The following is a 26,237-nucleotide window of genomic DNA, read 5'->3' as shown; positions in this document are numbered from 1 at the left end:
AATAAAACCATTTCTTTGCAAAACCTCATCAAAAACCCCATTTAGAGATTAAAAGTACAGTAAATGTTTGCTTTAAGCAATGTATGAAAGTATATTCTAGTAGTGAAACAAGTGGGTTGACAATAAAAATCAGTCTGCTTTCAGTTCTTTATTAACATAAATGATCAGCAGAAGAAACAATTATTGTGGCTCTGCGGTAGCACATGGTCACATCGTCTCTCCTTAGAACGGGTCAGGCAGTTAACACAAGTTAGTAATCATGATTCGGACACGATGCATCGATCCAGTCAGCGATCCCTTCCTCCTGTGGCAGCTTTCAGTCAATGAAATGTACAGGACAATCTGAAATCAACATTACACTTAAATAGCACATTGTGTTTCAAACAAGTACATAGTTCAAAGCAACTGTAAACATATTTCCTTCTGTGCATGTTGCTGTAACTCTGTATACAGAATATAAAAATACCTGTTGACATTTATAAAATGAAATAAATTAATATAAACAAATACATAAAAAGGGCTCTGTTACTACAGAATAATGTCAAAGGTTTTTTTTTTTATCAGGGAAATGTCATAGTACTTGGTCTTTACTTTACAGTTTATATTAAAAAAAAAAAAAAAAACAACCAAGTATCATCCATATTTTCAATGGTCAACAAATGTTCCGGGACATTTCTACACAAAAAAAACCTATAACACTCAAGGTAATTGGCAAATGGAATTATATTTAAGACAGCTGGAAAAGTCCTTTTGGCTAAGGTGACATTTTCTTCAATCAAATAATGAACTGTTAAATGTTCTGTTAGTGTTAAGTAATAGAAGTGTGAAACTTGAGGAATGCAGAAGGTTTTCATGATATCCGTTCTTGAGAAGTTACATCGGCTCCACAGTGTGAAGTACATCTCAATGTATTGCTTTAACGGTAGTTTTTTTTTTTTTGAAAGATTACTAAATCCAGAAGTGAATCCGGGTCAAAATCTCTTAAAACGATCGGGTGTTTTAATTGCACAGAGATTGGCAGGCTGCTTTTAAGAGTTTGGTGTAGCACCACCTGAGAGGCTTTCTAAAACTGTGAGGAATCCACATACTCGACGACGATTGTAACTGAAGTTGAAAGGGACTGAAAATTAAATAAACGCCACAGGACGCGGTCTTTACTCAAGAGAAATAAATAAGCAACCACAGACTGTGTTCACTGGACGATAATTGGAGCCTAAACAAACTAAATGGTTTCGTGGTTTTTCCATAATCAGCCTGATCGGGGGACGAAGGTTAGCGGCTGCGTCCCAAAATATTTTTAGAGTTTGTCGGTGTATCCTGACACGGTCACATCGGGTGTCTTTGTGGTTTGAGGCTGTCACACAACTCCTCAGTTGGCAACTTGACGAAACAGGACAAAACAGCACAGGCTAAACACGCGTCTGTCTACCGCTGCCGCGGCGCGTTCAGCCGATCAGCCTCCTCATCCCGGCGGGTCTCGAGAAGGGCCAGCAGTACTCGTTTGGGACGGGCCCGTTGACGTTGCACTCGAAGAAGGAGAACATGGGGAACCAGATGCGGGCCCGCCGGCTCTGCTGGTAGGCCCGGGTGTTGGCCAGGGTGTGGTAGTACAGGAAGAGTCTGGTGGTGATGTAGAAGGCGATGAACACGTCGATGGAGTAGTGTTCGTGAGCGGCCAGGATGAAGAAGATGCCGAAGAGATTCAGGACCCAGGACAATGTGTGAATGAAGTTCCAGCTTCGAGGAGTGTCTGAAGGAAAGGAGGGGGAAAAAAGTGGATAATTGTCTCCCTGATGGACTGGTGACCCGTCAAAGCTCCATCCATCATTGTTGTACATTTATAAAGGACAGACTCCTCTCCAGCCAGAGAAACATTTCCTTGAAGTACCGGTGAACGACACTAGGTGGCAATATAGGGACAATGTCTTGAAGTGTCTCCACCACTTCTGATTTACAGCTTTACCCTCTGATGTCATACTTTTTAATAACAGCTCATAATTTCTTTTCATGATGTTAACACAGACGGAATCTGGCAGCCACTTCAACATTTTAAAAGGTTATTCCAGCTTTTATAAAGCTCGTATTTAATCTTTAGTATCCATTTAGCTTTAAGTTGACCAGAAATTATTAGATAAATATTTCAACCAAGAGACACTGCAAAGTACACAGCAGTAAACTTTTGCACAAAATAATGAATGTTGACTAGTGAGCACATAAAATCTTCCAATGACATACACACTGTTTTTTCCCCTTACATTTATCAGCTTAAATAAACTTTTTGGTTTTAAGTTATTCCGAAAGTTATTTATCCTCAGCTTCTGTATGATAGAAAGTTCAACTGTCGCGTTAAACCTCGCCGGAGGGGCAACTCACACTCTGTGACGAAGAAGTTGAGCATGGTCAGGACCACCGTGTGGCCGCTGAACATGTAGTCGCCACACGTGTGCACTCCCGTCAGGGTCATCCCGAAGCCGCTCCAGATGGCCACGGCTCGCTGCAGTTTGGCCCACATGTCGCCGTAAATCTACCAAGAACAGAAACGGTTAAAAACCCACCTTTCGTCGAAAGTTGGGACATAAGAAAAGTTTGTCGTGCGTCACCTTTCCCGAGCACTGGAGGTGCTGCCCCGGCACAGACAGCGACGTGACGAACATGGTGATGCAGCGCAGCATGAACACCGTGCCCATGAGGCTGCACAAGCGCCGCAGGAGGATGGACCTGCGCCGTGGGAGGTTGACAAAAAGTGCCGTTTGAGTGAAAACGTCGACAGAACGACGCGTTAGAGAAGAAAAGCCGGGCCTCTACCTGTGTCTGTGCAGCAGCAGAACCAGCAGCCAGATGTTACAGAGGATCACTCCGCACGCCTCGGCCATGGCGAAGGCCCACGGTATTCTAGGCACGCTGTGGGAGAGGAAGACAGCAGTGCTCAAAACACTAAATTAATCCATTTAGCAACAGAGAATTACTTGAAAACACTATTAAATCCATTTTTAATCATATAGTAGTCAATAATCTAACACACTAACTTCCATAATGGGAGCATTTAAAGCTTTACCTTCTGACTTCCATAGCGAAACTTTACTTAAATATCTGTTAACAATTATTAACTAATCAACTGATCTGAAAGTTTTCATATTCATGTGTGGGACCTCCTGCTGGCCTCAGGGCACAGGTCACAACGCCTCTGAAAAGATCCAATGCAACTCACATGACGACAAAGCATGCAAATTACTCAGAAGACTTGACTTAAAACATTTGAATAGGAGACATTGATGTTTCAGGTTTACTTAGGAGCTCTGTTATTGCTTGGAGGGTGAATGTTGTGAAAACACACACGGAAAGCTGAAAGTGTCATGCTTTTAACAACGTTCACCTCAAGAGAAACTGTTGCAGAGACGATTTCACATCTTTTTTCCAGGCGAAATAGTCAAAAATGAGCAGTTGAGTCATTTTAGTTTCAACTAAAATCAAAAAGAAAAAGGAAAAAGCTCTGCAAAATAGAAGACATCTGGGTTGGTTTTTTTGTCATTTCTCTGTATTTTGCAGCGGGTGTCGCGGTTACAGATGGAGTAATGTTGAAAACGTACCGTTTGTATATTAATTGAAACTTTCACGTCGACTTTCCAACATTTGGAGTTGTTTCTATTTAAAGATTATTATGCTGACATTTTACGTGTCCAGCCTGCTCCAGATCAAATTAGGCTCTGAACTAAAATTAGTTTTGACACTCCTGATCTGTGCAGCAGCACTCAAGTGTGCAGGATCTCTCCCTTGTCAACCACAAACAGGAGTAACTTCCTGAATTATTGATTGTATGTGGTAAGAGATTTACCTGAGCTGTACAATATACCACTAGATTGAGAAGGAATTACCACGAGTGGTGTCTCGCCTAAACAGCCTGGCTCAGCATATCCCACCTCCGGATACACAAGAGGCATTTCAGTGAAATCAGCTCTCCCAAGAAGCCGAGGCATTCCACACAAAGCTCAACACTGCACACAAACAAACCGGTCTCACTTCAAAGTAGGTCAGTGAAAAAAAACCTCTCAAGGATCTCTTTGAATCACAGCTCGCCCATCAGGGGTACGCGAGGACAATTATAGAAACATACAAGGAAGAAGTAGGCCAGTTATAATGTCCACCATCTGGTGTTATAGTCTGACAGTCCCTAAAAATATTTGGCTTTGTTCCGCTAAGTCTGAGGCGTTTCACTGCTGATCAATGCTGTCATGAGACTTAACAAGTGTCCTTCGAGTGCCCAGACCCACCTGTCGAGGAAGATGTCTGGCAGTGGAGGGTATGTACGCATGTCAGGGACCCTCTCGTGCACGATGACCATCACGAAAGACGTGAACCCAAACACGAACACCACATAGACAGAGCTCAGCACTGTTTTCCAGTACTCTGGATCGAGGCGCCTCATCTGCTGCTTGTATTTCCCGTTGGTGTACTGGTGGTACTCCTCTCCCACCGGAGCCGTGTCCGTGCTGTCGCAGTCTCTGCCCGGGTCTCCGTTGCAAAGCCAGTCCAGAGTGCCTCCGGAGCCGGTGGGAGAGAGGCCGTCGAATGGGAGGCCGAGCTCCTCCAGCACGTCAATGTTCTGCTTCTGAAGCTTGCGGATGGACACCATCAGACGCTTGATGTCCCCGAGCACCTTGAGCTCCAGAGGAGGCGAGCGGAGGTCGTACTCGCTGAGGGCGAGCAGGCTGGTGCCGTCCAGCCGGTGCTTGTTGCACAGCAGGTCCACATAGTCGCAGAAGCCCTCTTCTCGCAGCCACTTGGCAACGTGTTTGGGCGTCCAGCGGCGGACACTCAGCTGGGTCATTTCGTCCTCACTCTGAAGGCTGGGGAGAGGAAAATCTTCATTTTTAAGTGCAATTCAAACTAAGTGAGCTCTACCATCCTGACAACGTAACGACTTCCTCACCAGCAGTAATGTTAAAGAGAAGTGGGTACTTCATTTCTACCGAGTCAGCAGGAATAACTCCAAATAATCCTAGCAAGACTCGCAACGTAGTCAGAAAAGAAACTCTGAAAATTATAGGCGGTCGAGGGAATGCCTGAGCCAAACGGGGAAAGCTGAACATGTTGAGCAACCGGGTGAGGCAAGACTTTCAATGTCAAGTTTGCACAATGAACACCACACCCTCAATCTGGGAGCATTTGTTTTCATTCAAGAAAAATGTTAATTTAATATATATATATGTACATTTATTTGAGGCAGTTATCTCATGATGGTTAAGTACAAATAACCCATTATTAAAGTTAATCTTTTTTTGCCCAAGCTATGGGTAAAATGGACACGCAGATTTGGGAAAAACCGAGCGTTCTGCATCATCATTGAATTACAAAATCAAAACATACTGTGATAATACTGAACTTCATTCATGGCGTAATTTGAACAGTTCAGGATTGCAAAACATGTGTACTGATCTTCATAAGCATATTTGAATGAAACAACTCCATAAATGAAGAATACTCTCATAACATCCTTGGATTTTGAGCATGACAAAGTATTAACCTGTTTATTCTACAATCTTGATAACTCAATTTATTTCTATCATACCTGCTGCATATATTCTAACATAGATCCCACATTTTACATCATCAATATGACTTTTTAATACTGGTGGGATGTTTAGGGGATGTACCAATCCTTATTCCTGCATTCCAAATGAAGTATTGAGAACAAAGTTCACTTTGTCATCGAGTGAAACAATGAACAAGTTGGATTGTTTGTTTTCTCTGGACCATGAAGAAAACTTCATGTGATTTCTATTAGGGGGCAAAAGCCAGCATTTAAACTTGTAATAAATCGGGATTTTATTGTCTTGTGTTTTTGAAAACTTGGTCATATTTTTGAGATGAAATGAAATGTTTGTTTTGTTTCAGTATACATCAGTATAGAATATTCACAACATTTAAACATAATTAAGATATTAGACAGACAATTTAGCAACATTTGGCATGACTAAAACGACATTCCCACACTGGATTGCTTGTACACTTTATTATACTAAATAAGGTTAAACATTGCTTCGTTAATTACAGGTCACACGGTTAAACTCTTGTTTTATGTTTACAGAGACAGAGGAGATGGCTCATTTAACACGTCTAACTCTCGTTTACATCACCCCACAAATGTTATCGGTTATAAACCCTGACTTTGTCTGCCTCGGGAAGTTTAAGAGATTCAGAGATGAGCTCCAGATCGACGGTAAAACCTGCACCTGCAGCAAATCCTCCAGCACCGGCTGACTAGCGAACGTGTAGGGGTCAAGAGCTGCTAATTCAACGACTCAGCCAATTAGCCTAAGTTCTTTGTGGAGATGTTTCATCAGGCCTAGTTGTATGTAGAAGTAAAAATTTAAATAAATCTAATAAACACCCCGCGACCATGACAAACGTAAACGCAAAACAAACGCCTCGACTGTAACAAACTCCAGCAGGCTAATTCAGTCTCAGCGCTAGTTAGCCTGTTAGCAGGCTGTTAGCCCGCTGTGCTAGCTCCGTCTCTGCGCGTGCTCTTGCGCGTGCTCTGCGCTCACTTACCGCGCGCCGAGAGGCAACAGGAGGATTGTTTTACTCGGCTAACTTACGAAGTGACATGTCGCAAGAAGGAGCGGGGACCGCAAAGGCGTTCTCTGCATTAATAAGGCGGGCTCGCAGGCCGGCTCCGTGTTGGTTAGCATGACTGTTGACAACACGGAGCGGTAACACTCAGAGGAGCAGCGCACGAGGAAAAAGAGGCTCCAGCCAACAGCGACACTTGCTGGTGAAATATGGGTACTGCAACATGTTTATCGGTATTAGGACTGTTATGACTGAAAACAATTTTATTTCTAGGTTATACAAATGTAAGGTCACACTGCCACAAAATGAGCGCAGGGATAAAAAAATAAAAATAATTACTTGCGCTATGCAAAAGAGGCTTTGGCTGACATTTAAAATATGTGTCACCGTTTTAATTTTAGACCAGGAGCACCTGTCCCTGTCAATACCATCATGGTTGTATTAAAACCTCAACAGGGGTTGAAAATAAGTGTTGAGACTCGAAATTCAAAAAGATTTCTTTTTAGAATAGAACTTTGTGGTAAAAAATAAAAATAAAATGAGCATTTTGCAGGAAAACAGCGCGGTCTCTAAGCTCACTCCTGTAAACGAGCTGGTGAAGGTTTTGTATGGAGGGAAGCGGTTTGGTAATCATGTGGACGAAGTTTGGCCTAACCTGTACATTGGGGACATGTAAGTCTGCAACAATGCTCTCGATAGCAGCAAGATCATCAGCTCATTTCGTTCCCTTCCTTCTGAGGGTGGCTGTTTCTTCTGTCCACAGGTCAGTGGCGAATGACCGCTACAGCCTGTGGAAGCTGGGAATCACTCATGTTGTGAATGCAGCTCATGGGAGGATGTACTGTCAGGGGAGTCATGACTTCTATGGATCCACAGTGGATTATTATGGAGTGCCTGCTGATGACTCACCGTCTTTTGACCTGTCTCGCTATTTCTTTCCCTCTGCCGAGTACGTTCAGAAGGCCCTCGACTCAACTACTGGTAAATGCATATCATGATGCTCTGATGTCCCAGCATATCGCCCAGCGCTGTGTGTGATCTCTTGCCTTTTTCAGCACGTGTTTTGGTCCACTGTGCAGTAGGAGTGAGCAGGTCAGCCTCCCTCGTCCTGGCCTACCTAATGATCCACCATCATTACACCCTGCTGGACGCCGTCAATGAGGTCAAAGAGCACAGGTGGATTTTTCCAAACAGAGGATTCCTTAAACAACTTTGCTCCTTGGAGATGAAACTGTGCAACACAACACAACCTCACAAGTAATTTTGTGTCGTAATTTAGAGGAGGAGAAACCTATTTTTGCCACGCAGTGCTTTGACTTTAATCAGCTTGCTTCAGAAATGGTATTTGACTCGGGCGCTCTGTTTGACGTGAGTCATCCGGCCTGTTCACACGATATTGATCCTCATTTTAATAAGCGATCAGTACAGTCGACTCGGCCGCAGGCAGGATCAATTTTAGAGACTGAATATAAGACAGAATTACCTATTTAAGCCTTTGTGCTATGACGAGGAAGGAACCTCATTCATTATGTTGTGGGTTGAATAAATGTGCCAGTCAGCCAGCTCTCCCAGTCTCAGGAATAATGAGCTCCCTCTGTTCATGTTAGTGTGGTCCAAACCTACACTGGGAAAAAATGTCCTTAAATACCAATCTGTCAAATGGCAGCAGTACAACACAGTTGTGTGTCTTTGTGTTTGTCCTGCGAGGGAGCGCTGTCCTGTCCAGAGTGATCCATCACCCAGGATTCTGAGCTGAATGAAGCTGTACAGGAGATGGATGGTGGATTTACTAGGAAGTAAATCCTGTAAACTGGATCGCTCTGTTTGCATTACTTTCCTGAGTTTCCTGATGTGTGCTTTTGAATTTATTGCTTCACAAGCTTTTCTTTTTCTTCCTTTTTTGGACATGAAAGTTGGATTGTTGAAGAATGTTAATTTAAAAAAAAAAAAAAAAAAAAAGAAGATTTTTAAGCATGATTCACTGCCACTTAAGACTGTATGACGTATCTGTCGCTTTAATTTGTTAATATCTCAGTTTTTATCTTGTGTTTGCAAGAAAAGTTGTTTTTGAAGAAGCTCAGACAAACCTATATGAGACTTTTTTTTTTAACCAGTAGTCCACTAATGTTCTGTTCAGAACAAAAAAAAAAGAGGTAACTTCAATTTCTACGGAAATACCTTTTAAAACACGTTACAATTTTCCCGTAAAAGTGTTTATAAAGGCAAGTTTTGTTTGTATTTGATGTCACTGAGAAGTAAAGTCACGAGCAAGTAAATACATTACATACGACAGTGTTTCTACAGTAACAGGACATTAAAATATAATACAACTGATTTGACGTTTTAATAGTTTTAACATGAGTGATATTAATCTTCTTAATGTTTGGGGTTTTTATTACAAACACAGAGTTTGTGTGGTTTATTTTCTTGTTATTTTTAACAGTGCAGTCAGCTCCAGATCCTTTGAGAGTACTTTAATTTCTGCAGTAATAATATTTCACTCACATTATAATTTTCCTGAGAAAAAAGAACAAATCGTAAACTTTTCTTGAAGTTAGTTCATAATGTTATAAGCTTGTAGTTCCAATAAATAAATAATTGTTGCTACAGAAACTGGATGTTAAAAACATGGAATCAGTTCTTTTGAATAATAAACATTTATTTCAAGGTTAAAAAGCAAACGTGTCTAAATATAATTACACTGCCGTTGTTCTGTGATTGTCTTCGGGATGTTTTGGTTATTTTAACAGTGGAGCCTGCCGTGGATGTTTTCAGTCTTGTTCTGTTTGCTAAATCAAACTCACATTAATAAAATATTCTCCCGCCTTTACCTGCCTTTTTATTCTCCACTCTTTCGCCCATATAAAAATTTCAGCAGCAGTTATGGATCGTGAACGCAAAGTTTCATGAACACATCAGGGAGGATTCTGTTCCGTTTCACACACATGTTCGCACATGCACACACACTCTGGGGTTGTAGAATCATCGATAAACAGAATCTGCACTCTAAATAATCAGTCAATAACTGTCTCCAGGTCAAAAACCACCCGGAGACATGTATTGAGCGGGTTTTGTATGCAACAGCAGTACTCACACTTCACAACACATCACTGCGCTCACATTTTACATACACATTCATGACCCTGAATGAAGAGAAGTCATTACATTTCATGGCGTAAAAGAGAAGTTAATTGGGTTTTCTTCTCCCATTTAAAAGCTAAAACGGGTGAAATTGACCTGCAACATAATAGGAGAGTTAAAAGAGACATTTGCTCAGTGTGAGGGCTGTTTGACATCACGTGCAGCCAACAGCACAGCTTCATATTTACAATTTTTATTTATTTTTTTAACACATCCTCTCACAAGACATTCATGTCAGAGCCGTAAACTAACCGCATGAAGCTATTAGAGTATAAAATGCTGAATTACAGTGGACTTCCTGTCATCCAGTGGAAGCAACGCACTTAAACATTTTGTCCGTAATAACATCCAATTATCACTGCTTTATGGAATGATTCATCACTGTTTGAGGCTTATTAAATTAGAGTCCTGCAGCGGGCGTGAAAAGCAGAGCCCGGGCTGCACTGCTTGTTGTTCTGCCCTCTGCTCCAGTAAGACTACACGCTAGGTTAAGCACTAAATTGGGTAACTGTCCGGTGACAGCAGATAAACACCTGCCTGTACGGATCATCTTGAGCAGGAGGAAGAAGGGAACAGCTTTAATACTGCAAACATTTGGAGCGGCGATCGATTTGGACTCAAAATGTCAGCCCTGAAAGCCAAGAGAAAGGAGTATCTGACGGTGAAGGATCTGCAGAAGCTTCTGGACTCGTGCAAACTGCACTTAAACCAAATTGATGAAGTGTGGCCAAACATATTCATAGGCAACGTGTAAGTATTCTTTGTAATTGGAGCTTAAAGCAGACCCGATGACGGTTCTTTACAAAGAAACGGGGACGCTTTAAGTACTTTTCCTCCCCTGAGCTCATTCTGTTCTCATAACTTCTGCCACATATCGTGTCATTGTCATGTTACATCTCGGTGCTGCTTAGGCTTGAACCTTTCTCTGTCTCTTTGTCTTGCTAGGGCAGTAGCCCAAACCAAGGCTACCTTGCTGAAATTAGGTATAACTCATGTTTTAAACGCTGCTCACTCCAAGCGAGGCAGCGTAGGGAACCAAAGCTTTTATGGCAACGACTTTGTGTATTGTGGCATTCCAGCAGATGACTCCACACACTTTGATCTGGATGTTTACTTCAAGCCCGCAGCTGATTTCATCCACAAAGCTCTGAAGTCACCTGACGGTAAGGCTCCTGCAGGCTTCCAACATACATGAAATGTCTTTTTATTTCTGCATGTGATGCCCTTGACAACGCAAACCTGTTCCCCCCATCATATCGTCCCTTCAAAGTCACCTGTCTCCACATGGTATCACAGCTTGTAATGGTATGGAAGTATACTTTCAGCCAGTAGTAATTATAGGAGTCTTACCTTGCAGAATGTGAGTCTATAACGTGGCCATTGCTCCTTTCAAAGAGGCGATCAAGCGAGGACCAGTTGGGATTAAAGAGACAGTTGGGGCCCGCTCTGCAAAGAGACCTTAAATGAACAAAGACAATGAATTGTAGGTGCTATTTTTAGCACACAGCAGGCAAAAAGACAGGCCACAGTGTGAGACAGGCAGTCATGTATGATATTAATAAGACTGAGGCCCCCTCACTAATCCTGCCTTCACTTCCCTCTCCTGAATTCATCTCCTCTCTCTTTTTTTTCTTTCTTTCAGGGAAAGTCCTGGTGCACTGCATTATGGGAATGAGCCGGTCGTCGACCTTGGTGCTGGCGTACCTCATGATCCACCGCCACCTCGCGCTCAAACAGGCTCTGAAGAAGCTGATCCAGAAGAGAGCGATCTACCCCAACAGGAATTTCCTGGCTCTGCTGTTGGACCTGGACCTTCAGCTGATGAAGAAAAAGAAAACGTGTCAGATCCTGTAAATCATGACGGGATTACTGCCGAGGATCCCCGTCAGACTGCCGGTGCAGAAGCACAGACAGAAACCTTTATGGGATAATGACATGAAAACTGCATAAAGCGGTGTAGAAAAGGATGGCGAGCAATGTTAGCAGGGGTGGGCTCCAGCGTCCTGCGACCCTTGGCTGGGTGAAGTATTAGAAGATTAATGAAAGAATTGATAGTGTTTGACACGAAAATCAAGATAGGCCAACAGCAGGTGAAGTGTCGTCACCTCATCATGACACAAACAAGGTTTTCAAGTATGCAGAAATGCTGCGATGCAATACTGTGATCAACCAAACGTTACCTCTGATTAAATGGTGCTTCTTTTTCCTGGTTGGTTTTTGTAAATGTAGAACTCCACTGTGGTGAAGCGGTGACTGGCAGTCATTGAATTCGCTGCTCAGGACGGCGGCCGGCTTATTAAAAAGCTTGAATAATGATTGTTGGTTGGGGTTATTGAAGGAATCGGGCTACAGATGCATGGAACAACTAGGCTTTCGATACTCAGCGTTGTCCTTCTTTTACCTCTGATGCTTCTTGACTTGTGTTTGAGTAAACTTTGGCTCTGAGTTGCAGGTGGAGACGAGGGCAGGTGGCTGCAATTTATCTGACCAAAACAGTTGTTTTTGTAACTTTAAACACAAAAAGGAGCTGCAAAGCAAGTTTAAACCTCAGAATGAGGATAACACAGCTCATAAAGTCACGTATGAAGTTAGGCTATTCACTCAAAAACAATACACTGGAATGCTTTTTTTAGAAATTCATAATTATTGTTGAGAATGTTTGACATTGTTTTAGCTTCATTTACTTATTTTAGCATGTTTAGCCTTTATTAACCCTTTTATTGGTTATTTCTTGCTTTTGTTTTAATTACCTTCTCTCATAGTTTAAACACTTTTTGGTGTTTTGGAGATTTTTAGCAAATTCTGCTTTTTTTTTTAAACCATTTTAGTGGACTCGTATGTAGGAACAGATTCATTGGTTGACATTTACTATATTCCTCAACATGGAGTTTGATGTTTTCATTTTTGAGACAGTGAGAAATGTCTTAAAACAGTTTGGGAGCAGAACAAATTCACACTGAATCCAAAAGAGCTGAGCAATGAAAACTAATCAGACTGATTTTATGACAGTTTCTTTGAGCAGCTCACTTTTTATTGCTTCACAATGGACCAAAAATCTCTAATGGAACATTTTTATTTTCCCCAAAATGCCATTTTTTAATAAACTCTTGAGATGCCCCAGAAATAAATGGGAATCAATCGACGGCATCTGTCCGACACGTCACAGATCACAGTGAGAGACTCTTTTTGCTGTATTGGCCCAAACAGTGGAATCAATCACTGCGGTGCATCGCAGGGTTTCACGTCTCTTCACTGTCAAAGAGCTCATTTGTCGAAGCAATTAGAAGTGTCAGTCACACACACGCATCTGCTCGGCAGAATGGCTCGCCAGCAACAGCTTCTACTGTTTTATTTTCATGCCTGGAAATGTCTGTGTCATACCAACCAAGTGCACAGTTTATTGTGGGACTCTTCTAAAACATGATGAGTCAGCAGTATGTGAAAGATGAACTGCATGAATGTAACATTGTGAGAAAATAAAATGAAAGATACAATAAATTTTGTACTTTATGCAAAGGATTTTTATTTGTATGCATTTTTTTTACTTTTATGGAATGCTGGTATGTCAATATGTCAATGCCTTTGATAGTCTTTTCTTCATATAAAACTGAGGGATAACACTTAAAATACACACAGAACATTAAAAGATTAAAAGCAAATCTTGACCAAAAGACTGAGGTGTTGATTTATGCAGCTTTCATTAGAGGGGAAACTCTTAACCAAAGACTGTGTTAGATTTGAGCTCAACTCCAGCAGCACTGATCTCATTTTCTCGCTATTGAAAAAAAAAAAAAAAACCTGCCTCCTATCCTCCCTCCTGTGCTGGCAGCTCGGGTAACCTTTAAGGAATGCAGAAGATGATGCCAGAATTATTTTGGGCCGAGATTCAGATGTTAAAATAGCAAAAAAGGTTGCAGGGTAGATTACGAAGGAGAAGGCAGACAGTTGTGCTGTCGACCTACATGTGAGCTCTGGTACAGAGAGAGCATGAAAAGCAACGTTTCCAGGCAAGTGTCTACTAACACTGTGTTCTTACAAATCTATAACACATTTTCCATGTTTGGAATATCTAACCGTATGTACGGTGTGAATATTCTCGGACGTGTGGATTTATTGTGCTGTGATACTTTACTTGCAAGGTGAACATGTTTACAAAGCACTTTTTTTTAATTGAGTGTGTGTTTTGTGATGAGACTGCAACGCCTGATTGATTACGTTGCTTTCTTCTTTTATTAATTTGCCCACAAATCCAGATGAACCGCAATGTGCAAAACCTAAAGAGGGAGGCGTAATTCATAAAACCACCGAGAAGAGGCCCGGAGGAGGTTAAAAAGAAAAAGAAAAAAAAAAAATAAGAAGCCATTTTTATTTGCCCTCCGTGTTAACCGTGGGCACTTTCCCATACATAGCATCTTTAATTACACAGAAGTGGAGCAGGAAGGACAGGTTAGCCTGAGGGGGGGAGGCTATGAAAGCAGCGCTGCAGCTCAACATGTGCACCAGGGAAATCAGTTCTCTGCCCCTCACTGTGGGAGGGAGGGAAGGGTTGTACTTATAGATCAATGAGGAGAAAGAAGTGCCTCCAGGTACTCTGGGCACATGTTGTACTGCTGCGAAGAAGACTTTACTCTGCCTTTAAGATGCACACACTCATATATGCATGTAACACATACGGTGGGTCAGGTGCAGAATTCTTTTCTTTTTCTTTTTTTTTGCATTCACTTGCTCTGAGTGGGGGCGCGTGTAACAGCGCTCATGCAGAGATGGATAAAGCCATCATGATGTTTGAGTGCACCTCCATATGCCACGGCAGCTTAACAAAAGGTCACTGAAACAGATTTTGTCTCAATGAGTCATCCCCGTGGACACGACAGCGAGCCTCCAAACCCTCAGAGCCACATCGTGCCTCTGCAACATGAAGAATGCAAATAAAAAACTGAGCTGCCATCGGTTTCTTTACTGTACCAGTGCACACACACACACACACACACACACACACTGCCCGTAACATCCTCAGCCTGCAGCACAATCACACACCTGCCTAAATGGATGCTAATGTATACAGGACGCATGGAATGGGTCTCTCTCTAAAGCCCAGTGTGTAAATTGTAAATGCACAGGTTAGACTTGCCTGCCGGAAATGAAAAGCTGTTTATAGCTGTTTACAGTCCTTGAATATCAATTTTGTGCATCTCTGGAGATAAACACATCCAGCAAGAGCTCCAGAGCTGGAAATAAAATAATGAGAGCATCAAAAGGTCAGCTTACAATTATGTGATCTTGTGGCTCTTCACCACCACGGAGTGCATTTATTGGCATAATTACGGTCTATATATAAAGGCTAGAGTGTGAACACTGGATGTTCTAATTGGCGATCCTCCCTGTAATCCCACTCTGCATTTATCTCTCGGCATTACCAAAGACCAATTATGTTTATTGGTCCTTCTCACATGCGTTATTTAGCATTGGGACACGGAACGCAGATGGTGACAGAAACTACATGTCCTTTCCGAAACTGGAAGTGGGCAACGTGAAGAGTCGCGCGACCCCGAGAATGACTTCCCAGAATCGCTGTGGTCCAAACGTCTCCACAATGACCAACGCTAATCTTGGCCACAGGTTGTGAAAAGCAAAAAAGTGGAGGATCCAGACATGCCCAGAGGCCTCGGCTGCCTGGCGTCGCCTGAGGGGGCAGACGGCAGGTATGAGACCCCTCCAGCTTCAGAGCTCCAGAGGCTGACGTGGACAAAGAAAGGGACCAGTAACCATCTGGATGAAGTTCAGCCCAGGATCTACATTGGAGACATGTGAGGCTGGAACTTTCTCTTTTTAATTTAAAAAAAAGAAAAGAAAAAAAAAAAGTTGGTTGCATGAACAGTACCGAGTATAATTTAACCTCAGTAGCTTTCTCTCAATCTTGCCTCTTTTCCACCGTTAAGTCTCAAAACTCAGCCTGCGGACTGTAATTTGACACCAGCCTCATCCCCCATCCATCTAATCACTCAGTTGATATTGTAGCCTGGATTTCGCCTAGGAGGAGTTAACACCTCATATAAATCTAGAAAACTACTCCACCTCTTTTAAACTTTGAATTACTGAGTTATGAATTCACATTTAAGTGAAATATCCGTCGATTCTGTTCTGCTTATCTAACTAATGGGGGTTCTGGTGTCGATACCCACTAAAGATTACTACAGAGTCCACTGTGAGTCCCTGTCTGACTCACATAACATTTCGCCAAACTCACTGTTTTATCTCTTCAGACGACACTGTGAAGGTAAATATTTTTTAGGTTTTGCAGAGCAAAGCCTTTACATTAACTTTTTGCTTCAACAGCAGCTTATCTGAGCAGACCTTTTACTCTCCGGTTTTTTTATGCACTGGGGACAAGTTGTTCCAGAGAAATAACAAATACCTTTGGTGCAAGGTAATACGAGAATTGGCTGATAAGCAGTTCCAATTAGTTTTATTCATCAAGTTAAGAAAAGACAAACGAAGCACTTAAAAAGTGGGTAAATGTGCATTGTCGAAGTCATGACACCTCAGTACCATTTCAAACATTAATCCGCTAAATGATATTGTATATTTTGTTCCTTCAGGTATGCAGCCAAAGACAAGAGGACACTCCAGGCTCACCACATCACCCATGTGCTCAACGCTGCTGACGGGAAGTTCAACGTGAACACGGGGCCCAGCTTCTACCGAGACACCAAAATCACTTATCACGGAGTGGAAGCTTTTGACATGCCATCCTTTAACTTGAGTCCCTTCTTTTACCCGGCGGCCAATTTCATCAAGACGGCTCTGAGCTCGCCCACAGGTAACACCCCCCCACCCCCACCACACCCTCCCCCTTGCTCATCACTTCTACACACTGACTTATGGAAGACAAGGCGAGCTACAGGAACATTTGTCAGTCAATTCCCATTACAGCAGCCCCCAGTTGTATTAGTCATTAAAATGCAAATCAAACACTAAACATAATATCAAGCTAATATCTCTCCCTACGGTAATCTTCTCATAAGCTCAGACCTCAGCCAGGAAAATTGGTTTTAAATGGATTGCCCTGGTAATTTGTAAGCAACACTTTTATTGGACATGGAAATTACACAATTATGTTTGTGGCCTGTGCCTGCCTGGCCTGTTATGCAAAGTGAAGTCGGTATCTGACATGACAGTAATAAGATGAGGCCTCCTTCTTCACATGCCGGCTGATCGGGGGCTCCAGTGTGTGGCGGGGCCTACAGTAATCCTCGGCAGAAATACACAGAAGCCAAGACAGTTCAATTACGCGCTCCTCTGCGCCCTAATCCTCGGCCCCGATAAGGAAGCAGGGATTACCGTGTGTAGAAACATTTGTTGCAATATTGTTGAAAACTTTTAGTCGGAAGTAGGAAGAACAGCCCTCTGTGAGGTGCACGGCTTTTAATCCACAGAAGAGTAACAAACTAGACGTTTGGACGAAAGTTTACCACGATTATCCGCTGATCGCGAGGTTGTAAATACAGGCATGGAGACGGCCGAGCTCCGAAATGAAAGTCAGGAGTTTGTGTCTCTCTTGGCTCTGCAGGTAAAGTGTTTGTCCACTGTGCGATGGGCCTCAGCCGCTCGTCCACCCTGGTGCTGGCCTACCTGATGATCCATGAGAACATGACCCTGGTGGACGCCATCAAAGCGGTCGGCGCCAACAGGAACATTTCGCCAAACAATGGTTTCTTGGAGCAGCTCAGGGAGCTCGACAAAAAGCTGCATTACCAGGGATCATCAGTGAGCCGGAGCGTCAACGGACGGACTTAAAAATAAAACCCATCAGCCCATATGTTTTCATTACAGTGTGACTCTGAGTCACTTCCTACAGTGAACAAGGCCAATATGTGACTTATTTCTTGGCCTAAAGCTACGACTGCCTCTGGACAGAGCCAGAGTAGCTCACTTAACTGCACTCAGTGTTTAGGCAAATCTAATTGCCCCCCAGCTGCAGTTAAAACACAAATATTAACTTTGAGAGAGTGTTTTTCCATGAACTGCTCCTCAGCTAGAACTGCAGCTTCACACTTGTTTTCCTTGGTCTTGAATTGAACTGTTAAGACTTTAATGAAACCTTAGGGGCTTTCCTTACAATAAAACTGTATGACATATTATAACAGTCACTAAGATCACTGCAAATTTTGACAACATAAATCTGACAAGATCATGAACATTAACAATGGCATGCAAATATAAACTTCTTTCCTCGAGAGTATAAGGCAAACTCAAAACTAAAATGTAAGTGCACAATGTGATTCATGAAATTATACAATAGACAAAGTGTAAAAACAGATAATAAATAAAGGCTACTTTAATCAGTAAGTGAGATTTTCTTGGGTTTTAAAATACATTGTTCCCATTGGCACTTCCACATATTTCAGATTCATTACACAGTGAAGGAAAAACTTCAAACCTTTTCGTTGTTTGTTTTATTAATCATCACATATTAAAATATTCTACTCGAGAGGACGTGTTTTCCATTCTTCTGATTTTGCGATGCACAGATGAACGGGTGACCTGGTGGCAGAGTGGTCAAGTCAAAGGACCGGGAACCAGCAGAGTTCAAATCTCACGTTGCTGACGAGATCCTCCGTCTCGTGTCCTTGACGAAAAGACTTCAACACTCATTATTCTTGCATTACACAGATTTGCTCTGCATTGAGGAGTTTACTGAAGGAAACTGGAGAAACCCAACAATAGCAACGCAATGCACTCCTTCACCCACAACGACTCCCTGATGTGTTGTTATTTCATAAAGAGAAGAGCATCCATTTCTTTAGAACTATACCATCAAACAAATATATGTGGCCACACTGTTATTGAAACACAGTAGTCAGTTTGTACCTTATAGCCATGTGTGATAAAAAAACATTATTACAAGGCCACCACTTTGTAAAATGTGGCCATGACTTTTTAATGTGCCATTGCATGCTGTGGCCATGAGTTACCAAGGCAACAGGATGCTTATGTCATGAAAACATCGCCACGAGTCCCGGCCATCAGTAAGTAATGCATGGATTCATGATCAGTGACTACATGGCTCAATACGCCGTGGGAATCAGATAATAAGTCACGGCCACCCTTTTATTATTGCTTTGGCCACGATTTCCACAGCTGGAATGGCATGGGGAGAGAAAGTATTCACATTTTAACTGATTGATTGAATATTTATGGCCAAACGTTAGTGCAGAACATATATAAAAATAACTAAATAATACAATTTAAAATGTTACATAATGGAAACTTATGAAATAAGTTTCTCAAACCACTAATCCCCTTCATATGAATCATGAAGCTTGTTGCACGTCTTTAAGATAACAAGTCAGAACAATGATTCAGTTTTATGGCAGCATTTTAAATAAATTAAAGTCTTATAATATCTCATATTGCCTCTGTTAAATCATCTGTCCTTTATTATCTGCCTTTATTTAATTTTCTGACACAGCAGATTAGATCAATGGGTCCATTGCAAGTCATTTGACAGTGTTGATATTAATCATTGCTTCTCTATATTTTGGTAATTGTTGTACATCATTATCTCGTTTGTGGTTGTGAATTAGAAGATTTCTTTTGAAAGTAAGCCCATGAAACAGCTTCGAACCTTATTGTGAATAAATCGACCTGGTTGAACTCACAGCTCTTCTCCATGTTTTCAATCGCTTGCACTGTTACAACCGTTAAAACTGCAGCGACTCCATGGTTGGGTTTGTCACAACACAAGCAGCCTGGCTTCTATCACAGTCATCTGAGCAATAAATAGTCCACATTGCTTCTGCCCAGTCTCTGGTATGTTCAGCTGTCTCGTTCCAGAGGGGTTCAGCCTCCCACCAACACTCATATCCAGCTCAGATGGAAAACAGAGGGAGCTGCACCACCAAGGTTAGAGTTTACTGTCCTCTCCATATGCCTGCCAGCAAGAAAACTAGCAGAGGATAGACGCTCTGATTTCCCCCGCCCCCCCTTTGTGCAATATGAAGTGTTGGGGGAAGTTAGACGTTCGTGACATATCGAGATGAATATAAATGGTGTTAATTATACAAAAACAGTGAGGTGAGAGCTGCAGATATGAGCTCAGAGGAGGAGCCGAAGTATCAGACACCGCCCACCTGCGATCTGCTCGGCCTTCTGCTGAGGAACAGACGCCCCACTGGAGCCGTCAATGAGGTTTGGCCCAACCTCTACATCGGAGACGCGTAAGTGGCGTTCTCACTTTGGGGCCCCGCTGCAATATGGTGATCTGATTGTGAAACTGTTGCTGCAAACAAGTCGTGTGTTTGGCCAACTGACGGGACAAATATATATGTATATTAAAAAAAAAGTCGCGAATCTGTACACTTGAGTCACCGCTGATGCATTTGCAAGCATATGCCTCCCCAGAGCGGTCCGCGGGCGAGATAAATCGCTAAACAGCACACTCCTTGTCATCTTCTCTCGTGTCATTTGCAGGGCGACAGCTCGGGATAAAGCCCTGTTACTGAGTCTGGAAATAACACATGTGGTGAATGCCGCAGATGGCCCCCAGCATATTGACACCGGGCCATGCTTCTACAAAGACACTGACATACTGTATCGCGGAGTCGAGGCAGCAGACTGCAAAGACTTTGACTTGAGCCCGTTCTTCACGGAGACAGCCGACTTCATCCAAGGCGCTCTGAGTCAGGAAGGTACAAGTCCATCCGAGGGCGCGGATAATGAAAGAAACACATCATGAGTCGAGGCGTGGAGCAACATCACTGTCCAAGACATCATGGCACAGAAACCCCGAAGCTGTCGAGAAGCAGGAAAATTGAAAACACAGTCAAATAAATCAAAATATCACAACCCCACTAGAGAGATTTTCTGTTCCGTCTGCATGAATCTAGTGGAAAAGAGAGAATATATTATCCACTAAAACTAAACTGTCAAGTGGCCTCTGCTGACGGCTGCTGTTTGGAGGCTTCAAGTACATTCACGCTGTAAATGAAGTATTTTTGGTTTTTAGTGCAATTTTAAACAAATTAAAGCTGTTTAATTTCGTATTTGGTCCCCATTTATGTCTAGGAAGATATAAATAAATATGGTCCTAATGATGGCCAAATTACATTTAGCTGCTTTGCTTGTAATAGCTCTGGGTGTGTGTATGCTGACTTCCTGTCACACTGTTATGGATCACACACATTCAGCATTTTTACTATTGCAATAACAATCCATGTGTCATCCAGTGAAAAGGACCTGAAGTCAAACTATTCACAATTATTACCATTCATGCCACAATTTTACATAATGACTGCTTATATTCACGACTTTTTCAAGCTGCTCTGGTCTTTTTGTTTTTGCAGGTAAGGTTCTGGTTCACTGCGCTCGAGGCATCAGCCGCTCAGCCACGCTCGTCCTGGCCTTCCTCATGATTAAAGAGGGACTCACCCTGGTGGAGGCTCTGCAGGCGGTTCGCAGGCACAGAAACATCCTGCCAAACGCTGGATTCCTCAATCAGCTCTGTCATCTGGACTCAAACCTAATCTGGCAGAGGAGGACATGAAACCAAGAAGGGGGGGACATTATGGGGACACATTTCTTCTTAATGGACGCTTTCACATGCTTATAACAACGTTTTGGGTTTTTTCAACCTTGCAGGTTGCAATGATAGGTGTGTATACAGGTATATACACATATTACAGTATAATGAACTGACACGTAATGAGAATGGGGATACATTTATGAATTTATGTTTTTTTTTTAAAATAAAATAACTACAGTCTGTAATTTTAATTGACATACATTTGATGTTTTTCCATATCAAAATAAAGGAAAACAATTAACAAGTAATTTCTAGTACGTAATTTGATACCTAGTTGTCATGAGTTTTAAAATGACCATCATTCATCCAACCGTTACCTGTGAAACAAACCATTTAGGGACGACAAAGAAAGAAGTTCGAGGCAATTTCTATCAAATTATAACAAATCAACAGACATCAAGCTCGATGGTCCATCCATCCACCCATCCAACCATTTTCTCCTGCTTATCCGTTTCCGGGTGTCAGTCTGAGCACCGTCACCCAGATCACATTGCACCGATTAAGAACCTTTCCTGTGGGTGGTGAGCCCACGGGAAGGTGGAGAGCCCACGGGAAGGTGGTCAGCCCACGGGAAGGTGGTGAGCCCACGGGACAGTGGTCAGCCCACGGGAAGGTGGTGAGCCCACGGGAAGGTGGTCAGCCCACGGGAAGGTGGAGAGCCCACGGGAAGGTGGTGAGCCCACGGGAAGGTGGAGAGCCCACGGGAAGGTGGTGAGCCCACGGGACAGTGGTCAGCCCACGGGACGGTGGCGCCCGGCGTGGGACATGAACCCTCTACCTTGAGATTGAGAGTCTCATGCTCTACCAACTGAAGCTCAATGGTAATGTTTCTTATTATCTACATTCCAAACATGATGAGCCACCATATGAACACATCTCAGCCTTTCTTGAATGTGTGGAACATTTATTCAGCTGCATTAGCATCATCAATGACACGTAGAAGAGGAAGTAGTTTAACAGTTAACATCGAGACCATAAACCTAAAGAATAAAAATACATGTTGAGGATGACGGATCACAAAGGTGATGATGTCTGGAGTTTTATCAGCTCTCAAGAAGGAACAATGCAATTTGTATGATTTGTGGTTTAAGAATTTAGCAATATTTTCCAAATACTGACAGCTATTGAACAAAGCAAACACATCATACTGTACATACGATATGCACCAATGGCTCGAGCTCCGGTTTCACGTGATTTAGATAGAAATCAGAGGGAGAACAACATTAAACTTTGCACTTCTGCCTCCTTATATTCCTTCTATCCTAATATACGTGACCACCTGTCATTAAATCGTCATCTTCAGTGCTATTAGGTATTTGTCTTTCATAAATATGATTGCAATAACTGATGAAGTCAACAGTGGGCAGAGGGCAGGACTGCTGTCCGATGGTGAAAAGTTTGCCGACGGGAGCTTTTCCCTGTATAGTTTGCATGTTCTCCCTGAGCCAGTGTTGGCTCTGCATTGCTGTATTGGTTGTGGAAGTGACTGTTTGTCTGAGTTACTGAGCAATCAGAGAAGCAAACTGCATTGGTTTCAAACTAATTCCAGATTTTCATCACCCGAGGCTGTAAAGCAGGTATAACTTATGTTTACCAATTTAAATTGGTGCGCTATTCAAATGCACAAAAACTAACATGAAAAACTTGACTGACAAAGGAATTGTCCCAATGTAAGAACATTTGTATAGTTGTTGTTTTTTTTTCTCCTCCAGTGAAATCCTGAAGAGGGTAAACAAACCCGAGGCAGTTAAAACATCCACACAGCTTGATTGTGTACTCATTCTTGAAAAGAGTCTGACTCATGTGCATTAAACATCTTCAGACCTGGTTTAGACTTTGCTGCCTGACAATCTCGGCACCAAAACACTTAAGACAGTCAGCAGAAACATAATAGAAATATGAGTGTCACGTATGTAAAGCGCTAAAACATCCGAAAACACCACAATCATCCTCTAAATTCGTATATATAACACATCCCAATCTGTATCAACTGCAGGACCCCTGCTGCACTTGAACAACACAAAGACTCGTATGCCTATAAATAAACAATGCTCCACTTACGTATTCATATTTCTCAAAATACTCCGTCTTAACTGCTGCAATCCAGACGCGAAGAGTTAAAACTGTGATGTGTCTAAAGAGGCTTGATACAAGATGACAAAAATATGCCGGCGTGGTTCTGAGAGTGTATACAGATTCAGGTCAGACTTTGAAAAGAGATGAAACACTGAAGCCATCTTAATAAGAGATGCTCTCCAGAGCTCACTGGGAGAGAGAGAGATGCTGTCAAAATAAAAGGAATTGGATATCACAGGTTTAATGATTTCACTGTCAGAATGAATGATGGCAGAGTATGAAGATATGAGGGAAAAATAAAGGAGGCTGATGGTGTGAAAACTCCATCTGACATGTTAGCAGCTTCATCCAGCCATTCTGCAATACAGTCATCATCACACTCTCACTTTGGGGCCTTGCTTTTAGATCACTGAATGGACCGTGCATATCATATAATGGCGAATCAAAGACACGCGCCATCCTGTGAGAAACCTCATCTGTCTAACAGTCTGACACATTTCACTTCTCTTCTGGCCTCGAGAGGCTCCAGAAGATGCAGAACATCTTTAACGGGTGTTGTGAGGCTGCGCTTACACGATTCCTCCCCGCGTCTGAAGATATGCAGAAAGGCTAAGAGAGACTGACACGATTTCAAGGAGTCGCTCATATGGCTGAGCAAAAGCTCGGAGTGCCCTGTTCACTCCAGTGAATGTGGGTATCCTTTGGCAAGTGCAAAGTTTGGATAAGCACGGCTTCCTGGCAGCAGCGCAGATTAAAGTTGTGCGTTTAGAAGTGGATGGCAGGGACTGGCTGGGCAGAAGTTTTCCCCACGGGCACAGAACATGGCAGCTAAGGTCAGGGGCCCGCCACATCACAGCCCTAAAAATATCCTCCGCATTTGATGCCCGTCACAGAGCAGTTACACAATCTGTGCCCTGACTTCAGCCTGCCAGAACTAAACCTTACCACGTTCTGCCTTTAAGTGCCGCTTCACAACAAACTGCCAGAGCGATGAAAACCAAAATCTCGAGTAGGAAAAGGAAGGACTTCAATCTCTCGGTGAGTGCTGCTGCCGGAGGTGCATGTAAAGAAACAGAAAAAAAAAAAACTAAAACAGTACCTTTTTCATGGCTACAGAGGGAAAATGGAAGAGAGGGGGTTTAAAAAAAAAAAAAAAAAAAAAAAAAAGCAAGTGTGGTTTTTCTTTTTCTCCTTAAGCAAATAAATCATGTGTGAAAGGAAGCCACGGTGAGAAAATGGCTTCTCGCAAGTCGAAGACTGGCAACAAGATAAATGTTACAAAGGCAGCGGAGGAATCCGGTCCAGTGGATGATTATGTCACACCTGGGGGGTATGAGCTGGAGAAAATCCTCAACCGTGGGAGTGTAGCTTACACTCACGTCAACGAGGTCTGGCCTAATGTCTATGTTGGGGACGAGTAAGTGTAAAAAAAAAAGAATGAAATTACTAAATAGAGTGAAAAGGAAATAGGGGACTAAGGTGATATTCACACTGGTTTCTTTTCAGAGAGACTGCAAAGGACCGGTACAACCTGAAGAGGATGGGGATTACGCACATCTTGAATGCCGCAGAGGGGACGTGGAACAATGTGGACACCGGCGCGGATTACTACAGCGACATGGACGTCATCTACTACGGCGTGGTCGCAGAAGACGTCCCAAGTTTTAACCTCAGCCAGCATTTCTACTCTGCTGCCGAATTCATTCGGACAACACTGAGCAACCCTCAGAGTGAGACGCTGGAGGAAAGTGAGAGCTCAACGGCACTCTGCTTGTCACAATCTTGATGAGTTTCCCTTTGTATTTCCAGATAAATTGCTGGTGCACTGCGTGATGGGGAGGAGCAGATCCGCCACGCTTTTCCTCGCGTACCTCATGATCTACGAGGACATGACGGTGGTCGACGCCATCGAGCAAGTCAAGACGCGCAGGCGGATCATCCCCAACTGGGGCTTCCTGAAACAGCTGCGAGAGCTGGACCAGGACCTCCAGGAGAAAAGACAGGGCTGTGCAGACGAGCGATGACGCGACCATTGTGTTACTGGAAGCAACTTCATGTAGAGTCCAGAAAATCACAAGGCAAGATTGAAGCCCTTCGACATTAGTCCAAGTCATTTGGGTGAAGTTCAAGTGTTTAGACGAGACTCAGTTCTCACGTAAGGAAAGAAAAACTCAAGCCAAAAATGTCAGATTGTTCAAAACTGAATGAGTCAATTCATTGGAGTAACGGCGTAACAAGCCCCGAGTCAATAAACACGAGTCTATCCCAACACCAGGTGTTGAGTCAAGCTTTCCCTCTGCCGACGCAGGTCTCAAGGCAAGTATGTGATGAATGGACTTTTCTAACGCCGCACATTTTCACCGCTTCAACCGTCTCCAAGTGCTTGACAGGATCAGACACACACACTCAGTGGCGAAGGCTTCCTAACAAGGTGCTCTTATTGGGTCAGAGATTGAGATTGAACCACCAAACTTATGTTTGAAAGACTGAAACCCACCCTTGTCACTGAAAACTTCTCGTTGGCCATTTTGGGTTATAAGTCAAAATACAAGTTTCCAAGAAGATGCAGCAACATTTGAACGTCTCAAAGACTAAAAATGATTAATTATTGACCGTGAATGGCCATGAAAGGCTGATCTGTTGGATGGAGTCGAGTTTTCGTTGAGTGAAAAACCTCATCGTAGTTTCAGAACAACCAACTTGAAGTTAAGTTTCCTTTTGATGAACTGTTAATTTTATTTGAAAATACTTTGTTCGTCTGCAGAGAAAATAGCCACACAGTTCCCCACAAAGCTCTCGTAATCAAGTGCGGCGTCCCGCCTCGGGCTGCCGAAGGTTTCCAATCAAAAGGAGAACAATCAAG

The 26,237-nt window shown here is 42.8% G+C and overlaps 6 protein-coding genes across 11 annotated transcripts; 5 read left to right on the top strand and 1 right to left on the bottom strand.

Annotated features, from left to right (window-relative positions):
* Window positions 1–128: 128 nt before the first annotated feature.
* samd8 (sterile alpha motif domain containing 8) lies at window positions 129–11,317 on the bottom strand. Of its 4 annotated transcripts, none has more exons than XM_080471822.1 (6): window positions 11,065–11,317; window positions 4,269–4,844; window positions 2,806–2,901; window positions 2,601–2,718; window positions 2,374–2,524; window positions 129–1,750 (listed from the first exon to the last, which is right to left on the bottom strand). In XM_080471822.1, exons 2-6 carry the CDS (start codon window positions 4,823–4,825, stop codon window positions 1,446–1,448), a joined length of 1,227 nt encoding a protein of 408 aa, XP_080327948.1. In that variant the 5' UTR covers window positions 4,826–4,844; window positions 11,065–11,317; the 3' UTR covers window positions 129–1,445. The 4 variants fall into 4 exon arrangements, with proteins under 4 accessions (XP_080327948.1, XP_080327947.1, XP_080327945.1 ...); XM_080471821.1 differs by lacking the exon at window positions 11,065–11,317 and adding an exon at window positions 6,600–6,732 and having other exon boundaries at window positions 131–1,750; XM_080471819.1 differs by lacking the exon at window positions 11,065–11,317 and adding an exon at window positions 6,553–6,715 and having other exon boundaries at window positions 131–1,750.
* On the top strand, window positions 7,042–8,511 carry LOC308114793 (dual specificity protein phosphatase 13A-like). Its single transcript, XM_080471973.1, has 3 exons — window positions 7,042–7,245; window positions 7,337–7,554; window positions 7,629–8,511. Exons 1-3 carry the CDS (start codon window positions 7,112–7,114, stop codon window positions 7,832–7,834), a joined length of 558 nt encoding a protein of 185 aa, XP_080328099.1. The 5' UTR covers window positions 7,042–7,111; the 3' UTR covers window positions 7,835–8,511.
* On the top strand, window positions 10,179–13,381 carry LOC308114783 (dual specificity protein phosphatase 13A-like). Of its 2 annotated transcripts, XM_080471951.1 has the most exons (4): window positions 10,179–10,464; window positions 10,660–10,697; window positions 10,794–10,877; window positions 11,357–13,232. In XM_080471951.1, exons 1-4 carry the CDS (start codon window positions 10,337–10,339, stop codon window positions 11,566–11,568), a joined length of 462 nt encoding a protein of 153 aa, XP_080328077.1. In that variant the 5' UTR covers window positions 10,179–10,336; the 3' UTR covers window positions 11,569–13,232. The 2 variants fall into 2 exon arrangements, with proteins under 2 accessions (XP_080328077.1, XP_080328076.1); XM_080471950.1 differs by having other exon boundaries at window positions 10,229–10,464; window positions 10,660–10,877; window positions 11,357–13,381.
* A 61-nt stretch (window positions 13,382–13,442) lies between these two features.
* LOC308114773 (dual specificity phosphatase 29) lies at window positions 13,443–19,374 on the top strand. Of its 2 annotated transcripts, none has more exons than XM_080471929.1 (4): window positions 13,443–13,721; window positions 15,334–15,521; window positions 16,314–16,534; window positions 17,285–19,374. In XM_080471929.1, exons 2-4 carry the CDS (start codon window positions 15,367–15,369, stop codon window positions 17,509–17,511), a joined length of 603 nt encoding a protein of 200 aa, XP_080328055.1. In that variant the 5' UTR covers window positions 13,443–13,721; window positions 15,334–15,366; the 3' UTR covers window positions 17,512–19,374. The 2 variants fall into 2 exon arrangements, with proteins under 2 accessions (XP_080328055.1, XP_080328056.1); XM_080471930.1 differs by having other exon boundaries at window positions 13,635–13,721; window positions 15,178–15,521.
* A 432-nt stretch (window positions 19,375–19,806) lies between these two features.
* Window positions 19,807–21,518, top strand: LOC308114802 (dual specificity phosphatase 29-like; the record flags this gene model as incomplete). Its single annotated transcript, XM_080471985.1, has 3 exons — window positions 19,807–19,934; window positions 20,188–20,405; window positions 21,060–21,518. 3 exons carry the CDS (start codon window positions 19,807–19,809, stop codon window positions 21,257–21,259), a joined length of 546 nt encoding a protein of 181 aa, XP_080328111.1. The 3' UTR covers window positions 21,260–21,518.
* Window positions 21,519–24,296: 2,778 nt separating this feature from the next.
* On the top strand, window positions 24,297–25,641 carry dusp29 (dual specificity phosphatase 29). The gene is made up of 4 exons (XM_080474207.1): window positions 24,297–24,412; window positions 24,572–24,791; window positions 24,881–25,104; window positions 25,184–25,641. Exons 2-4 carry the CDS (start codon window positions 24,610–24,612, stop codon window positions 25,396–25,398), a joined length of 621 nt encoding a protein of 206 aa, XP_080330333.1. The 5' UTR covers window positions 24,297–24,412; window positions 24,572–24,609; the 3' UTR covers window positions 25,399–25,641.
* The last annotated feature ends 596 nt before the right edge of the window (window positions 25,642–26,237 follow it).

Source organism: Lipophrys pholis (genome assembly GCF_963383615.2).
Source record: "Lipophrys pholis genome assembly, chromosome: 1".
In the NCBI taxonomy this organism is placed as follows: Eukaryota; Metazoa; Chordata; class Actinopteri; order Blenniiformes; family Blenniidae; genus Lipophrys; species Lipophrys pholis.
This window is presented reverse-complemented; position numbering and strand designations above follow the sequence as displayed.

What these genes read in the sequence shown, in the direction of transcription:
- samd8 (XM_080471822.1), bottom strand. Translation starts at nt 4,825, where the DNA reads ATGACCCAGCTGAGTGTCCGCCGCTGGACGCCCAAACACGTTGCCAAG. An exon ending in CTGCTGCTGCACAGACACAG is followed by an intron (nt 2,719 to 2,805) that starts GTAGAGGCCCGG and finishes CCCACGGCGCAG; the next exon opens with GTCCATCCTCCTGCGGCGCT. An exon ending in ACCTCCAGTGCTCGGGAAAG is followed by an intron (nt 2,525 to 2,600) that starts GTGACGCACGAC and finishes TGTTCTTGGTAG; the next exon opens with ATTTACGGCGACATGTGGGC.
- dusp29 (XM_080474207.1), top strand. Translation starts at nt 24,610, where the DNA reads ATGGCTTCTCGCAAGTCGAAGACTGGCAACAAGATAAATGTTACAAAG. An exon ending in AATGTCTATGTTGGGGACGA is followed by an intron (nt 24,792 to 24,880) that starts GTAAGTGTAAAA and finishes GTTTCTTTTCAG; the next exon opens with AGAGACTGCAAAGGACCGGT. An exon ending in AACACTGAGCAACCCTCAGA is followed by an intron (nt 25,105 to 25,183) that starts GTGAGACGCTGG and finishes TTGTATTTCCAG; the next exon opens with ATAAATTGCTGGTGCACTGC.
- LOC308114783 (XM_080471950.1), top strand. Translation starts at nt 10,337, where the DNA reads ATGTCAGCCCTGAAAGCCAAGAGAAAGGAGTATCTGACGGTGAAGGAT. An exon ending in AACATATTCATAGGCAACGT is followed by an intron (nt 10,465 to 10,659) that starts GTAAGTATTCTT and finishes TTGTCTTGCTAG; the next exon opens with GGCAGTAGCCCAAACCAAGG. An exon ending in AGCTCTGAAGTCACCTGACG is followed by an intron (nt 10,878 to 11,356) that starts GTAAGGCTCCTG and finishes TCTTTCTTTCAG; the next exon opens with GGAAAGTCCTGGTGCACTGC.
- LOC308114773 (XM_080471929.1), top strand. Translation starts at nt 15,367, where the DNA reads ATGCCCAGAGGCCTCGGCTGCCTGGCGTCGCCTGAGGGGGCAGACGGC. An exon ending in AGGATCTACATTGGAGACAT is followed by an intron (nt 15,522 to 16,313) that starts GTGAGGCTGGAA and finishes TTGTTCCTTCAG; the next exon opens with GTATGCAGCCAAAGACAAGA. An exon ending in GGCTCTGAGCTCGCCCACAG is followed by an intron (nt 16,535 to 17,284) that starts GTAACACCCCCC and finishes TTGGCTCTGCAG; the next exon opens with GTAAAGTGTTTGTCCACTGT.
- LOC308114793 (XM_080471973.1), top strand. Translation starts at nt 7,112, where the DNA reads ATGAGCATTTTGCAGGAAAACAGCGCGGTCTCTAAGCTCACTCCTGTA. An exon ending in AACCTGTACATTGGGGACAT is followed by an intron (nt 7,246 to 7,336) that starts GTAAGTCTGCAA and finishes TTCTGTCCACAG; the next exon opens with GTCAGTGGCGAATGACCGCT. An exon ending in GGCCCTCGACTCAACTACTG is followed by an intron (nt 7,555 to 7,628) that starts GTAAATGCATAT and finishes TGCCTTTTTCAG; the next exon opens with CACGTGTTTTGGTCCACTGT.